The 18201-nt window shown below is 42.3% G+C and overlaps 1 protein-coding gene across 1 annotated transcript; it reads right to left on the reverse strand.

The window, feature by feature from the left end:
• Window positions 1-1637: 1637 nt before the first annotated feature.
• LOC139411606 (retinoblastoma-like protein 2) lies at window positions 1638-17960 on the reverse strand. Its single transcript, XM_071158178.1, has 14 exons — window positions 17770-17960; window positions 7122-7248; window positions 6690-6802; window positions 6515-6618; window positions 6064-6201; window positions 5627-5797; window positions 5125-5422; window positions 4806-4960; window positions 4518-4694; window positions 4266-4337; window positions 4088-4166; window positions 3793-3983; window positions 3374-3538; window positions 1638-3182 (listed from the first exon to the last, which is right to left on the reverse strand). The coding sequence occupies exons 2-14, from the start codon at window positions 7169-7171 to the stop codon at window positions 2928-2930; spliced, it is 1968 nt and encodes a 655-aa protein (XP_071014279.1). The 5' UTR covers window positions 7172-7248; window positions 17770-17960; the 3' UTR covers window positions 1638-2927.
• Between the last annotated feature and the right edge of the window lie 241 nt (window positions 17961-18201).

Below are 18201 nucleotides of genomic sequence, written 5' to 3' on the forward strand. Positions count from 1 at the left end.
ATAAAGGACATTAGTCAGATTGAATCTATACATTTACTACCATGTCTCATTGTTGTTACAATGACCATACTGGCACATTAACAGGATATAAACATGGCACTGTGGACACTGAAGGTCCAGTTGAGAGATTGAGAGAGAGAGAGTTTTCTGGACCAGCAACAGTAGACAGAGTAAGGAACCTGTGGCTGGTAGGTCTACATCACAGAGCAGAGTGTTTGGCTGGTAGGTCTACATCACAGAGTGGAGCGGGGCGTGTGGCTGGTAGGTTACATCACAGATTGGAGCAGGGTGTGTGGCTGGTAGGTTACATCACAGAGTGGAGCGGGATGTGTGGCTGGTCTGGTCCCAGATGACACAGGGGTTGATGGACAGTTGTGCAGCATTGCCTTCCTCTGCAGGCAGGTCCTCCACCTGCAGACAGGCCAATCTGTACACACACACACAGAGAGAGAGAGAGCGAGAGCGAGAGCGAGAGCGAGAGCGAGAGACCATCTCCTTCACCTGCAGACAGGCCAATCTGTACATACACACACACGCATGCAGAGATAGAGAGAGAGAGCGAGACCATCTCACTAATAGAGGTGATTGTATAATAGTGCTACCCAATGGGATAGTCATCATTTGTTGAACTTGTTTATAGCTTAATCATTATAATAGCTAACTTCCATTTGATAGAATAAAGAAAGTAACCCAAAACATAATACAGATAATTGTATTTGCCCATATTTGGGTGATGAGATAGCATAAAAGTGTAACTGGCAGAATGACAGATATCTTACTTTGAGGAGTTTGGGTTAAGAAGATGGAGGTCAGTCGCAGCTTGATATGCCTTCTGTTTCATCTTTCTCTTTCTCTGTAGTTTCTTTAGTCTCCTCAGCGGTGGCCTTACTGGTCGAGCTGGCCGACGCTGGTCTGGTCTCTGGCTTTTTAGAAGGGTCTACCACGACAGCATCCCTGCTGGTGTTGCACCCCATGGTTCAGTCCAGTGGGAGACTGATTAAAACAGACGTCCTGTTGAGGTTGTTGGTTGTTGATGAAGTCTGAAAAGCATCTGAAGTTATTACCAAGCTGACCTTTACCTTAAAACCTCCAGGACTGTTGTGGAAGCAGGTCCCCCTGGTTTCCTGTGTAACCATAGAAATATAATCCCTAGAATGGACATTCCGATTCAAGTTCATGGGTCTGAGGTCATGGCCTTCCCCATTCTAGGGATTCTATTTTCTATAATGGCCTCTCAGGGGTTTAGTTGACAGGCCTTTGCTGATTGGTTCTTAGAGGATTATTGTGATTTGCTTGCCAAGCAACATCAGTTAAGAATGAACTTCCCATAGCGTGTCAGGACATAGTTACTGATAAACAGTATGGGTATTGTTACTCAATCACTAGGCCGTCATGGAAACCAATTTCCCCCACTATGAAAGTGAATGGCCATTTGTTCAGGTGTTTTTCAAAATATGCCAGTATGAAAATTAACTAAATAACCATTTTACAATATCAACATGAGACTAATATACCAAGACTGATATGTCACATGCTGTTTATGACCTTGTTTCTCTGAGTGCAAAAATATCCAACATGGAGCTATATTTATTTTCCACAGTGGCTCTCACTATGTTGTGGTAATGTTGACGGTAGGGTAAGGAGATGTTTGAGTTTATTTAATTTTTACAGGGGCAGTACACATTCATCTATGTTTCAGTAAAAGTGACGGTTTTAGCCAGCCGGCTAATTTTCAACCGCAGTCCCTGGGCAGGTTATTAAAAACAATTACAATACAGACAATCAATGAGCAGTGAGCACACGCAGAGCAACATAGGACAAGCAAGACATAGCCTACAGACAGAGCAACATAGGACAAGCAAGACATAGCCTACAGACAGAGCAACATAGGACAAGCAAGACATAGCCTACAGACAGAGCAACATAGGACAAGCAAGACATAGCCTACAGACAGAGCAACATAGGACAAGCAAGACATAGCCTACAGACAGAGCAACATAGGACAAGCAAGACATAGCCTACAGACCGAGCAACATAGGACAAGCAAGACATAGCCTACAGACAGAGCAACATAGGACAAGCAAGACATAGCCTACAGACAGAGCAACATAGGACAAGCAAGACATAGCCTACAGATAGAGCAACATAGAACAAAAAGCAACAAGACAAATGTAAAAACAGAGTTGTGTTTATCCAACATCACAATACAAAGAAGTAAATTATTGGTACCACAGATCAGTACAAATTCAACACTGGTAGAGAAAAAAACGTGCCAATTAAACAGAATATTATCTAACATCTGGTCCTAACAGATACATTACGCTGTGTAATAATTAAAAATGATTATCTAACATCTGGTCCTAACAGATACATGTATAATCATTTTAAAAGGCTCACCTATATGTCATATCTGTGTTTAATTTGTTTTAAATTAGTTATGATTTTTTTATTTTGAATACTGCACTGTTGGGTAGGGCTTGCAATTTAAGCATTTCACTGTACTTGTGAGGTGACAAATTAAACTTGAAAATTGAAACTAATAACATACAGTATGTTCCAGAGGACATTGTCTCCTCCCTCTCACCAAACACAAACTGTACACAGTGCTCAGTACCAACACAAATCCTTTACTGCTTCCTTTGGATGAATATATGCTGTATATGATATGATATTTGATACAGAGCACCAGTTACCCTCAGATTATTACATTACCCTCATTATTATTATAACAAATCAGCTTTTCTAATCATGAACATTGCTTGCTAAGAGAACTTCGCTGAGTGATAATGATGCCAATTCTTTCGAACATTGTAGATCCACAGCATCCATTCTCCCATCATCAGTGCCTGTTGTCCATGTTCTTCCAATGAGTGTAGACCTGCAAGAAGTATGAAGCATGACGGTAAGTCAAAAAAAGTGAGATGTCATCAATGCGTCCCATTGTGTGCTGTTGCTTGGTGCTGTGCCTTGGCCCCGGTCTGGGCTTGTTGCTGGTTCTGGGCCCTCATCAGTGCCTGGTCGAAGTCCCTGAGCTTTCTTTGCAAGTTTGACGGTCTATCCTGACAGGGTCTCTTCGCAAGCGGCCCACCCTCCTTCTCACCGTCCTCCTGCAGCTGGGCTGCACAGCACTTCCTGGTGCGTGACTGAAATGTCTTCATCATGTCGCTGATCTCTCTCAGACTCTGTGGGATACAACGATTAGCAACACACATGACTGTATGTACGGTGTATTTACGATGACCAGGCCTTTTGCTTTTCACAGTTACTGAAGTTAAAATATGTGTAATGTTAGTTAGGCTTCAGACAGGAAGTATAGAAGAGGGTCAGTTAGGGAACCGTTAGCAGGGTTTGAGAGGTATGTCCAACCTCTGACCTTTGAGGGGCTTCTGCTGAAGATGTAGAGGACCCCAGTGCGGGGGGAGGGGTGTGTGCTGGGCTTGTGGGGGGAGATGTAGAGGGAATGGTCGTTGGAGGGGCGGAGTCTGCGCAAGGATCTAATACGCTGGCAGGGGTATGGTGAAAGGGGAGGGGTTTCAACCTGTGCATGGAAAAATAATCAGAATGTGGTCAGAATCTCTGTTGGACAGTGATGATAGCGCTGGGCCTAGGAACAATGCACTGCATCTGTTCTAGGACTTCTCTTACTTATATTACAGGATCAGATGACCTGTAAGTACCCATGATGTTATACACCAGTTTGGACATATCTGAGACCCCTGGTAAAGTGTTTCCTATGTATTGTGTATGACGACTACTGACTCCATTAGGTAGTATATGAAAATGTCCCCTCACCCCGGCTATGGTCAGAGAGCTGGAGGTGTAGCGCAGGGCAAAGTCCTTCATCTGTTTGACATAGACGGTGTTGTAGAAATAGATGAGGTGTCCTCTCTCCTCCTGGTCCTGTCTACAGGGAGCTCTGCGTCCTGTACGATGGGTGGGAGGGCTCTGGTAGGTAAGCAAGCTACTGCTGGGGTCTACATCAACTGGAAAACAGAGCAGCATCAACATCAAAAATTATTTGTTAATTCATGCACATTATGACGCAAACATATCCATGTGAATGTATATATTTTTCTATTTGTCTAACTGTTTTCTCTGTTGGATCCTCCAGGAGAGTTTTGTGAGGTCTTGGTGTTTCTCCCTGAGATCAGAACACTTCTGAATACCTGACAGAAGGACAATACAGACTTCATGAACTACACAATAACAAACGAGTTGGATTTAACTCACACACACAAAAGCAAGCAAAACATTGATCTCCTTACACAGTTGCTTGCTTGAGGCTGAGTCTTGTAGCACTGCATGATGAGCTTGAAGGGCATGTCCACTTTGGTTACCTGCATGAGCAACACACAGCATAAACATGGAAATGAGGTAATATATCACATTATAATCATCAATACACAGCTGAAGGGGTATAGAAGGCTGAATGCCTTGCTGTCGATCACCCAAGTCATAAAACCATCTGCGTTAAGGAAGTATAGCAAAAAGTCTAGATGAAAAGCAAATAGTGCTACCTTGGCCATGACATAGATGGCACACATGAGTATTTGGTCCAGGTGTCGGTCTAGAATGAGGTCAGTGCAGTGGACCAAGGAGTGTTCAACGCAGGTCCAGATCTTCAGCCGCAGCGCCTCACAGATGTCCAGTTTAACACAGATGTCCCTCAGACGCATGCTCACCAGGTGGTAGACCTGAGACAGAGGGAAGGAGTATGGCCTTTGTCTTGTGGATCTTGTAACTAAATATCTAGGCTCATAGCATTCAGGCCAGCTCAGGTATGTAAAAATCTGAGTAAAGCCTACCTTGCGGAGGAACAGTGAGATGGAGCCCTTACTCTGGGTAGAGGGTAGAGGGTTCTGGGGCTGCTGGGTAGAGGTGCTGGAGACTTGCTGTGGAGGAATGGGCTGACCTACAACACTGAGGGTAAATATGATGGCTCCCCGGTCGTTGGCAATGCCTGGGTGTGGAAGAGGTTTAATTGAACAAATAGCACTGGTTGTTGTGATATGTAAACAAGGTATATAACATGTTTATTATAAGAAGTATTACATTATGTCAGTATTCTATTAGGGTTGTCATTTCTATGGCCATATTGGGTTTCATCTGAGGGATAGTCTTTACTTCGAACTGGTATGGTGACTGACTGGCCATTGTTGGTGGTGACAGTGGCTGATGTCATGGTGACTACAGTCTGTCCAGTAACAATGACAGAGGAGGACTGGGATGGGCTGACTGGTGTGGTAGGGCAAGCAGCCATCTTTGAGCCAGCAGGGGGTGAGCTGTAGTGTTCATGGTGGGTAATCGGGGAGTTCAGGTAATTTCCATGGATCCCATTCACAAGGCTTGGGGTCAAGTGTGAAGGGTTGGGAGGGATCTTGGCCATCTTGTCTGTGTCCTCTGAGTATTGGGGGAGCATCACCTTGAACACACATAGAACCATCTGTTACCTTAAGTTTGGGATCATTTTGTTTCCTCTATTGAATAGAACGACAGCCGCCATGCTGCCATATTAGACCAACTTGTTTTGAGTGCGCCAGCGGTGTTGCTCTATATATTTTGAGAGGGTACACTGTATATTTTGCCCAGTTCACAAATAGGTGAATTTGAATCTTTGCTCACTGACCTGATGGTATGCAGGCAGCTGTCCCTGACCCTTAGCAGCTCTGATCTGGTCCCAAAGTGGTGAGTCTCTCCTCCAGGCCAGACTCTCCAGGACCTGCTCCTCTATATGGGTCAGATGCCTGACCACACCCAGCAGCAAGCCCTCCTCAGCCCGCAGCACCAGCTCTATCACCTGGCACACACCACACACAGTAGAGGGTTAAACAGCACCTAAATAGATCACGAAGATTACAGTAGACGTGTTTGAACCCAGGACGTCTGTATGCCCCAAGACTGTGTAAGCCCTCTGAGCCCAAGCCTAGGCATTAGCTTGAGGAGCTAACACAATGCTTCAGTTTTCAGGTAAGGTTACTTATCACGTGAAACCTCCTCCTTTACACAAAACCTATGTTACATTACAGTATGACATGTACTGCAGGTGTTTTGTGTAGATGTTACCTTGTAGAAGTCGTATGGCGCCAGGCTAAAGATGTCAATGACCAGGGGGAAGCTGCCTGGTGGCTGATGGGAGAAGATTACCATCTCCAGACAACAGGCCACTAGAGAGCGCTGGAACAGATCATGCTCCAGAATGCCCTGCCAAGAAACAAGTCATCAAGGACAACCTCTATACTATACATGTCTGTATAACATTTTGTCCTATATTTAAATTTGATTTATTTATTTTAATCCCAGGCCTCTGTCCCAGCAGGAGGCCTTTTGCCTTTTGGTAGGCCGTCATTGTAAATAAGAATTTGTTCTTAACTGACATGCTTAGGTTAAATAAAGGTTAAATAAATAATACATAAATAAAATACAACAGTGCCCCCAGAGGGAATTATAAAGTGAATGCTTAATGACACTAAACAGTGCAGTTCCATTCGTCCACAGCAGAGGGCAGAGGACTCACTAAAATGTCTTTGGCTCCCAGCCTCTTCCTCTCCTGATTGATGACAGCCTCTAGAACCCTGTAGTACAAAGCCTCTGTCTGGATGGAGAACTTCACTCCTCTCTCTACAAACAACAGGAAGTTACTGAAATGTCAATATATCAACACATGCATACACACAGACACAAACACACACCTCTGTCTAGGCTGTGGTTCTCTTCCCATGGTTCCTGGTAGTGCTGGATGAAGGTGTGGTTCATGTCTCTCAGTCTAGTGGAGATGACCTCACTAGGGTTTCTGGCACAGGACCTAAACAAAATACACCTTAAAGAACCATACAGCCACTTTCCCACCCCCATAGACTACTGATAGATATTGCCCACCCATAGGTATAGATCTAGGATAAGCTTATCTTCCTCCAAATCATAACCAACTCCATAATGGGAAGAATGTGTAACATAGTAAAACAACATGTGTTTTCTTACTCTTCTACAAACTCAACACTGACCATAGATCACAGTCTATTCTACCATAGGCTACAGGCCCAAATACATTTCCCCTGCGGCACATTACAGTCTACTACAGTTACGTATGAGGCCCACACAGACACATGCCCACCAGAGCTGACCTGAATGTTCTAGCCAGACTGTCACTGGGTACATGTCTCTGGGTTGCCATGACGACCTCCAGCCGCTCACAGCACCTCCGCTGGTAGAGTATAGCTCCGTGTCAGTCAGTGGAGTAGCAGTGGACACCTGTACATAATGCATACACCAGGCAGAGGTTTGAAAACCCTTTAGAGCGGTACATGAGACCGTATAAATAGGATCATCATTATACTTCCTTGCATGAGAAACATGTGAAACAATGGTTTAAATTTACAACACAAACCACACAGTAATGATATTAAGTCATCTCAGGGATAATTGGGCCCTAGTTAATGTGTGTGTGGGGAGGGAGCTAGTTATGAGATGACAACGATGATGAACTGCCAAAATACAAATATTTCCTGTTGAAGAGGAATATTCCGATTTATGAATCTGTTTCTCTGTTTGTCAAGCAGTTCTAAAGTTCTACTGTGGAAGGATTCAGAGAGAGAGAGAGAGACCATATCCCATCCTGGAATATACAAGGTCTGAAGTCATCTGCCTTTGGGCTATAGAGCAGGAACCCAGACTTCACCACTACTAAATAAATCAAAACAGGAACATTTTACATCTGGTTAGAAATAAATAAAGAAATAACCTTAACAGATAAAAATGTTGTCCTATGTGCTACATACACTCTTAGAAAAAAATGTGCTATAGAACCTTAAAGGGTTTTTCGGCTGTCCCCATAGGAGAACCCTTTTTGGTCCAGGTAGAACCTTTTTGGTTCAAGGTAGAAACATTTTGGATTCCATGTAGGACCCTTTCCAGAGAGGGTTCTACATAGAACCCAAAAGGGTTCTATGTTGAACCAAAAAGGGTTCTCCTACGGGAACAGCCGAAGAACCGTTTTGGAATGTACAGTACTGTATATCCCCGCACTAGAATCCCCCATACTTTAATAAAGACAGCTTCTCCATTCTAAAGGGGGAGCTCAATCATTTCCAGACCAAGGGACATGTCCTAGTCTGTGGAAGCCTAAACACCAGAACTGGTCAAAACCTGACACACTCAGAACACAGAGGACAAAAACCTACCTGGAGGTGGCAGCATTCCCTCCCTAATATGCCCAACAACTACGACAAAACAACCATCAAAAACGTGTCCCACAATTCCTGCAGTTCTGTCGCACGCTGGGTCTGTACATAGTCAATAGTAGGCTTCGAGGGGACTCCTACGGTAGGTACACCTACAGCTCATGTCTTGGCAGCAGTACTGTAAACTACTTTATCACCGACCTCAACCCAGAGTCTCTCAGAGCGTTCACAGTCAGCCCACTGACACCCCTATCAGATCACAGCAAAATCACAGCCTACTTAAACAGAACAAAATTAAATAATGAGGCATCAAAGCCAAGTAAACTGCATACTATTAAAAGGAAAGTAGTGTAGAAACCTACCAGAAAACAATTAGCCAACAACAAATGTAATCCCTTTTAGATCATTTCCTGGACACAACGTTTCACTGCAAAGGGGAAGTTGTAAACTTAGCAGTAGAAAGCCTAAACACTAAACAAACAACAACATGAAGAGCTATCTATCCAAAATGGACATGCATGGATAAATTATTTCTCCAATCTGTTCTGGCACAATTACAAACAGCAAAAACAAATAATACAGTGCCTTCGGAAAGTATTCAGAACCCTTGACTTTTTCCACATTTCGTTAAGTTACAAAAATTAATCTAAAATTGATTTTTTTTAAAAGTATTATCCTCAGCAATCTACACACAATACCCCATAAGGACAAGGCAAAAACAGCTTTTTAGAAATGTTGGCAAATTTAGAAAATAAAAAAATCCAGAAATACCTTATTTAAATAAGTATTCAGACCCTTTGCAATGAGACTTGAAATTGAACTCAGGTGCATCCCGTTTCCCTTGATCATCCTTGAGATGTTTCTATAACTTGATTGGAGTCCACCTGTGGGAAATTCAATTGATTGGACATGATTTGGAAAGGCACGCACCTGTCTATATAAGGTCCCACAGTTGACAGTGCATGTCAGAGCAAAAACCAAGCCATGAGGTCGAAGGAATTGCCCGTAGAGCTCAGAAACAGGATTGTGTCGAGGCACAGATCTGGGGAAGGGTACCAAAACATTTCAGCAGCATTGAAGGTCCCCAAGAACACAGTGGCCTCCATCATTCTTAAACGGAAAAAGTTTGTAACCACCAAGACTCTCCCTAGAGCTGAGTCTAAGCACACAGCCAAGACAACGCAGAAGTGGCTTCGGGGAAAGTCTCTGAATGTCCTTGAGTGGCCCAGCCAGAGCCCGTACTTGAACCCGATCTAACATCTCTGGAGAGACCTGAAAACAGCTGTACAGCGACGCTCCCCATCCAACCTAATAGAGCTTGAGAGGATCTGCGGAGAAAAATAACCTCCCAAATACAGGTACATTTGATATTTAATTTGTATAATTTTTTATAAATTAGCAAACATTTATAAAAAAAATACAGTTTTTGCTTTGTCATTATGTGGTATTGTGTGTAGATTAATGGGGGGTGTAAAAAGTCATTGGGTCAGAATACTTTCCGAAGGCACTGTACATGATCATTAAAAAATCTTAAAGTGAGCTATTAAAGAGAACCAGAACCCACTGGATTCTCCAATTACACCGAATGAACAAAATACAAACCTCTCAACCTAAAAAGGCTTGTGGTGTTGATGGTATCCTAAATAAAATAATAAAATATACAGACCACAAATTCCAATTGTCTATATTTAATCTCTTTAACATCCTCCTCAGCTCTGGCGTTTTCCCTAATATTTGGAACCAATGACTAATCACCCAAATCCACAGAAGTGGAGACAAATTTGACACCAAGAACTACATTTTCTCAGTGAAAACAGTCCTGAGCAAATGTCAAATTAGCTTTTTACCAAATTACCGTACGACAGACCACGTATTCACCCTGCACACCCATTGGGACAAACAAACAAACAAAACAAAAGCAAAGTCTGCTCATGCTTTGTTGATTGCTTTTGACTCAATTTGGCATGAGGGTCTGCTATACAAATTGATCTAAAGCGGTGTTGGGGGGAAAAACATAAAATCCATGTACGCAAACAATGTGTGCAAGTACAGTTGAAGTCGGAAGTTTCCAAACACTTAGGTTGGAGTCATTAAAACTTGTTTTTCCAACCACTCCACAAATGTCTTGTTAACAAACTATAGTTTTGGCAAGTCGGTTAGCACATCTATTTTGTGCATGACACAAGTAATTTTTCCAACAGTTGTTTACAGACAGATTATTTCACTTATATTTCACTGTATCACAACTCCAGTGGGTCAGAAGTTTACATACACAAAGTTGACTGTGCCTTTAAACAGCTTGGAAAATTCCAGAAAAGGATGTAATGGCTTTAGAAGCTTCTGATAGGCTAATTGACATCATTTGATGTATTTCAAGGCATACCTTCAAACTCAGTGCATCTTTGCTTGACATCATGGGAAAATCAAAAGAAATCAGCCAAGACCTCAGAAAACAAATTGTAGACCTCCACAAGTCTGGTTCATTCTTGGGAGCAATTTCCAAATGCCTGAAGGTACCACGTTCATCTATACAAACAACGGTACGCAAGTATAAACACCATGGGACCACGCAGCTGTCATTCCGCTCAGGAAGGAGATGCATTCTGTCTCCTAGAGATGAACGTACTTTTGTGCGAAAAGTGCAAATCAATCCCAAACAACAACAAAGGACCTTGTGAAGATGCTGGAAACAGGAAACGGGTACAAAAGTATCTCTATCTACAGTAAAACGAGTCCTATATCAAGATAACCTTAAAGGCTGCACAGCAAGGAAGAAGCCACTGCTCCAAAACCACCATAAACAAGCCAGACTACGGTTTGCAACTGCACATGGGGACAAAGATCGTACTTTTTGGAGAAATGTCCTCTGGTCTGATGAAACAAAAATATAACTTTTTGGCCATAATGACCATAGTTATGTTTGGAGAAATAAGGGGGTGCTTGCAAGCTGAAGAACACCATCCCAACCGTGTAGCACTGGGGTGGCAGCATCATGTTGTGGGGGTGCTTTGCTGCAGGAGGGACTGGTGTACTTCACAAAATAGATGGCATCATGAGAAAGGAAAATCTCAAGACATCAGTTAAAGCTTGGTTGCAAGTGGGTCTTCCAAATGAACAATGACCCCAAGCATACTTCCAAAGTTGTGGCAAAATGGCTTAAAGACAACAAAGTCAAGTTATTGGAGTGGCCATCACAAAGCCCTGACCTCAATCCTATAGAAAATTTGTGGGCAGAACAGAAAAAGCGTGTGCGAGCAAGGAGGCCTACAAACCTGACTCAGTTACACCAGCTCTTTCAGGAGGAATGGGCCAAAATTCTTATTATTATTCTGACATTTCACATTCTTAAAATAAAGTGGTGATCCTAACTGACCTTAGACAGGGAATATTTACTAGGATTAAATGTCAGGACTTGTGAGAAACTAAGGTTAAGGTGTATGTAAACTTCTGACTTCAACTGTATGCAGCTAAAATTGGCAACAATTTGTTTTTGCCCCACCCTCTTCAACATTTATACCAACAAATTGGTGAGGGCTCAGTCGGCAGGTAGCCTAGTGGTTATTGCATTGGACTAGTAACCGAAAGGTAAGATAATTATAATAATTATAATTATAATAATTAAGCAGCACCTAGATCTTCTGCAGACTTGGGCCCTGACAGTTAATCTCAGTAAGGCAAAAATAATGGTGTTCCAAAAAAGGTCCAGTTTCCAGCACTACAAATACAAATTCCACCTAGACACTGTTGCCCTAGATCACACAAAACAATATACCTACCTTGGCCTACACACCAGCACCACAGAAGCCCTCTATGGTTGTGAGGTCTTGGGTCCTCTCACAAACAAATAATTCACTAACCCCAAATTGAGACTCCAAGCAGAATTATGAACAAATTTGTACAATGTAAAACTGCAAATAATGCATTCAGAGCAGAATTTGGACCATTCCTGCTAATTAGAGCAATTCACTTCCACAACCACCTAAAAGGAAGCGATTCTCAAACCTTCCATTACAATGCCCTCACCTACAGAGAGATGAACCTGGAGAAGAGTCCCCTCAGCCAGCTGGTACTGGGACTCTGTTCACAACAGGACAGCAACACAATTAGACCCAACCAAATCATGAGAAAACAAAAAGATAATTACTTGACACATTGGAAAGAATCAACAAAAAACTGAGCAAACAGTAGCAGAATACCTGACCACTGTGACTGACCCAACATTAAGAAAAGCTTTGACTATGTATAGACTCAGTGAGCATGGCTTTGCTATCGAGAGGTCACCATCGGCAGACCTGGCTCTCAAGAAAAGACAGGCTATGTGCACTGTCATTACGTTGGCCTGGGGGTAGGTTTATGAAAGTCATAAATACCTCTTCCCCCCTTTTTCCTCTCTCTACCCTACTGATGTTACATTTTTAAAACCCTTGGTTAACATAGAGATTCTGGGAACATCAGAAGGTGGGGGGAAATTAACTATATTCTGGTAATCCGACCAATTGAACATATGCGGTGGTACTTAATGAATATGATGTCAGTTCGGTTGTCATCTGAGACATTCTCATCAATGAATAGATGACAAACTCTACAGTGGAAAGTCTACACATCAGAGTTAGCGGATTCACATGGAATTGTTGTTCAATTTAAATGTTTGAATATGAAATTATTCGTGATGGGATGAAATGTGATTTTAGCTTCTAAAATGTGAGATTTGGGTTTGCTCAATCAGTGGCCCGCCCCTGTGAAGGGACATGGGCTATAAAACTTTTCAAACACACCCTCCTCTCCCTTCCTATATAAAGCCTTGACGACAATATAACCTCCTGTTCCGAGGACATCAAGTTATGATTTAATTATGATTTAATTATGTGTAATTCTGTGTGATTAGTTAGGTATTTAGTAAATAAATAATTAAACCCAATTTTGTATTGCTGATTCAACTTGTTAGCCAGGGTTCGTGCAGATAAATAAGAATTTACAACTTTCAGATGAGACTGAATTAAGATGACGATTACTATTGATTGCTATTGATGTAAAATATTACTAGGTCTTTAAGAGTTTATTCGGAAGATAACAGCTCTATAAATATTATTTTGTGATGCCCCGACTCTCTAGTTAATTACATTTACATGATTAGCTAATCAGGTAATATTAATTACGGATAAATTATTTTATAGAATAGCATGTCATATCACTTAATCCGGCATAGCCAAAGACACGACAGCACACTGCCCACAAAATGAGATGGAAACCAAGCTGCACTTCCTAATCTCCTGCCAAATGTATGACCATATTGGAGATACATACAGAGCATTCAGAAAGTATTCATACCCCTTGACCTATTCCACATGATGTGTTACAACCGGAAATGTTTGATGTGTTGCAACCTGAATTCATGGATTAAATTGATTTACACACAATACCCCATAATGAAAACATGTTTTTAGAAACGTTTGCTAATTTATTGAAAATTAAATACAGAAATATCTCAATTACATAAGTATTCACACACCTGAGTCAATACATGTTAGAATCACCTTTGGCAGCGATTACGAGCTGTGAGTCTTTCTGGGAAATCTCTAACAGTTTTCCACATGTGGATTGTACAATATTTGCACATTAGTATTTAAAAAATTATTCAAGCTCTGTCAAGTTGGTTGATCATGGCTAGACCGCCATCTTCAAGTCTTGCCATAGATCTTCACAATTGTAACTAGGCCACATTTAATGTTGTCTTGGTAAGCAACTCCAGTGTATATTTGGCCTTGTGTTTTAGGTTATTTTCCTGCTGAGAGGTGAATTTGTCTCCCTTTGTCTGGTGGAAAGTAGACTGAACCAGGTTTTCCTCTAGGATTTTGCCTGTGCTTAACTTTATTCCATTCCATTTTACTCTACAAAACTCCCCAGTCCTTGCCGATGACAAGCATACCCATAACATGATGCACCCACCACCATGCTTGAAAATATGAAGGTGGTACTCAGTGATGTGTTGTGCTGGATTTGCCCCAAACATAATATTCATGACATAAAGTGAATTTCTTTGCCACGTTTTGCAGTTTTGCTTTAGTGCCTTGCTGCAAACTGGATGTATGTTTTGGAATATTTTTTTCTTCTATACAGGCTTCCTTCTTATAACTCTGTCCTTTAGGTTAATATTATAAAGTAACTACAATGTTGTTGATCCATCCTCAGTTTTCTCCTATCACAGCCATTAAACTCTAACGGTTTTAAAGTCACCATTGGCCTCATGGTTAAATCCCTGAGCGGTGTCCTTCCTCTCCTGCAACTGAGCTAGGAGGGATGCCTGTATCTTTGTCGTGACTGGGTGTATTGATAAAAAGTGTAATTAATAACCATGCTCAAAGAGATATTTAATTTCTGCTTTTTTTATTTGACCCATTTACCAATAGGTGCCCTTCTTTGCATTGGAAAACCTCCCTGTTCTTTGTGGTTCAATCAGTGTTTGAAATTCACTGCTTGACTGAGGGACTTTACAGATAATTGTACAGTATGGTTCGGTTACAGAGATGAGGTAGTCATTCAGAAGGTAGTCGTTCATGTTAAACACTATTATTGCACACGGAGTCTGTGTAACTTATTATGTGACTTGTTAAGCACATGTTTGCTCCTGAACTTATTTAGGCTTGCCATAACAAAGGGGTTGAACACCTACTGACTAAAGACATTTCAGCTTTTCATTTTTAATTAATTTGCAAACATTTCTAAAAACATAATTCCACTTTGACATTATAGGGTATTGTGCGTTGGCCAGTGAAACAAAATCTCAATTTATTCCAAATACAAATTCAGGCTGTCACGCAACAAAGTGCGGAAAGGTCAAGGGGTGTGAATATTTTCTGAAGGCACTATATTCCCCTCAGATTACAGCCCCACAAAGATTTTGAAAACCAATCCAATCTCCCATATCCATCAGGTGAAATACAACAGTATGCCACCACAACAGCAATATTTGTGACCTGGAGCACAAACACCATTGTAAATACAACCTATATTTATCTGCTTATTTATATTACCTTTCATACCTCAACTATTTGCATTGTTACATAGCACTGTACATAGCCAGCAATATAACATTTGAAATGTCTATATTCTTTTAAAACTTTTGTGGGCGTAATGTTTATTATTAATTTCCGATTGTTTATTTCCCTTTCCATTTTGTTTGTCTATTTCACTTGCTTAGGCAATGTAAACATATTTCCCATGCCAATAATCACCTTTGAATTTATTTTAAATTGAGGGAGTAAAATAGAGATTGTGCTGATTCAATGGTAACTCAGTCTCCTCTCCACAGCGATAATCATTTGCACGTGTTCTCCATTTCTCTACAATGCCAAGTTACTATCACAGACTGTGTGAGTGTGTGGTGCACAGATGCTGCCTGGGGTAGAGGATCTGTCTCTCTGAGTGTGTGAAAATGAAGAAGTTAAACTGTGGTTTTGAATATAAACCAGATAAGTCAGTGAGTGGGGAGGTGGATGCTGATTCCAAACATGTTGTGTACTATATCTGAGGAATCATTCAAGTTATAAGTCAGTGAGATACGCTGGGTGTGGTTATCGGGAAGGTATTTGAGGATGATGCTAGCAATGACTGTCGTTATGGGTTGCAGGTGATAATCAGATTTACTTTGTCCACACTAAGGAGTATCACTTTGGGTAGAGACCAACACAGAGAGAGAGACAGAGAGGGAGCGAGGGAGAGCAACAAAGAGGTACAGTGAAAGACAAAGACCAACACAGAGAGAGAGACAAAGAGGGAGCGAGGGAGAGCAACAGAGAGGTAGAGAGAAAGACAAAGACCAACACACAGAGAGAGACAGAGAGGGAGCAAGGGAGAGCAACAGAGAGGTAGAGAGAAAGACAAAGACCAACACAGAGAGAGAGACAGAGGGACAGGAGAGGGACAAAGACCAACACAGAGGAGAGACAGGGAGCGAGGGAGAGCAACAAAGAGGTAGAGAGAGACAAAGACCAACACAGAGAGAGAGACAGAGAGGGAGCGAGGGAGAGCAACAGAGAGGTAGAGAGAAAGACAAAGACCAACACAGAGAGAGAGACAGAGAGGGAGCAAGGGAGAGCAACAGAGAGGTAGAGAGAAAGACAAAGACCAACACAGAGAGAGAGAAAGAGAGGGAGCGAGGGAGAGGTAGAGAGAAAGACAAAGACCAACACAGAGAGAGAGACAGAGAGGGAGCGAGGGAGAGCAACAAAGAGGTAGAGAGAGACAAAGACCAACACAGAGAGACAGAGAGGGAGCGAGGGAGAGCAACAGAGAGGTAGAGAGAGAGAGAAAGAGCAACACAGAGAGAGAAATAGAGGGCTACAATATAAGATGTAAGGTTATACCAGGTGAAGTTCTCGATATTCTGACGTGACTCATAACTGTACACCTGTAAATTACAGCCAGAGCCAGGCTGAGGCTGGACAGGCCAATGTTGAACCACATCAATTCCTGTGTTCTGTCAGAGTCAAACCTGTACACTGTGTTCCTGGGCACTGTCACACAGTACACCGCTGTCACACAGTACACCGCTGTCATTGAATCTAATAATACCTTCCATTCATTCCCTACGAGCAACCGTACTGTTCCAACCCCAGACACTGGCCAACAGGCCTGGGTTCAAATACTATTTGAAATCTTTCAAACACTTTAGCTGGGCTTGATTGAGCTTGCTTTGCGCAACTGAACCAATAGAATAGTCGTATAAGTGCAAACCCTGCTCACATGGCATTACAGGCTTCTTCTAAAGCAAACGCTAGAAGTATTTGAAAGATTTCAGATAGCATTTGAATCCAGATTTGCTGGCCAACCTATCCCTCTCTCACTCTGCAGTATTGGGACGAAGCCTTGGTTGGCTTGGCTCTACTCCATCCACTACCAGGAAAATGGATTTAGCTCACCTCCCACTGAGTCAATTCAACCTTCCTATCTGTTCTGTGGAAGTTGATGATTATAGTAAGGCTTTAACTCTGTCACTGTAACATCCCTCCCGAGAGCAAGCTACAGTCATAAGGAAGAGGTAGCTACTATGAGCCATGTGCTGGGTACTAATATTACTATGCATATGCTCTCACCCATGTGGGCTACACACCGGATGTGGGCTAGTGGCCCACCAACTGACAACATGCGTCACCAGCTGCCAACTCTTTCAGAATCAGTTTGTCATCTTACCCACCACCACCACCACCACCACCACCACCACCACGCCTCTCTCTGTTCCCATGTTGGCTCTCTGTCACACTGCAATATCTTTAGAACTGACTGACTGCAGCGTCAGTGACAACCTCCAGAATACTTTTACTTTCTACAGGGGAACACACATCGTTCAAAATACATATACAACTAAAGTGCTTTGCATCCATTTCAGAGAAATGGAACAGAACAATGTTGCATTTTATCTTGGCAATATAACAACCCCTACCAGCCACAAATCATACATGATCATCATCCATAATAACATCAGTTAGACACACATCAACCCAGAACAAACAACATCCTGTGACATGTTATTTCCTGTAGTGTTACAGAGACAAAGAGAGACAAAAGAGCTGCAGTGATGCAACAAGCTACTTACAGAGGCTCGTGAGAAGAATCTGATTCTGTTTTGTAGAGGCTTGGAGACACACTGCCTCTCTGCTTCTCTCTCTGTGGGACTAGCCAGGCTGAACAGCTGTGGGTGTGTGGGTGAGCATCAGAGCAGCACAGAGCAGCGAGCGCTACTATAAGTCTACAGGCAGGCAGCAGCAGGCTGCAGTGCACTGAGACAGAGAGGAAGCTGAAGCTCTGGCTCAGCCCATTGGCTCACAACAGACAAGCCCCAACTTGTCATCTGCAATGGGTTGCTATGATTAGAGGCCTGAGGGCTGAGACTCACAGAGCAACAAGCGCCCCCTGGGGTGGAGTAGGAACATAATAGGGCATAAAGGAAGCAGAAGAAAAACAGTATATTAATCAGTAATGCTTTACAACAATATATACTATATCAGTTTTGAAAATGACTTTTTAG

The sequence above is a fragment of the Oncorhynchus clarkii genome, chromosome 6 (assembly GCF_045791955.1).
Source record: "Oncorhynchus clarkii lewisi isolate Uvic-CL-2024 chromosome 6, UVic_Ocla_1.0, whole genome shotgun sequence".
Lineage (NCBI taxonomy): Eukaryota > Metazoa > Chordata > Actinopteri > Salmoniformes > Salmonidae > Oncorhynchus > Oncorhynchus clarkii.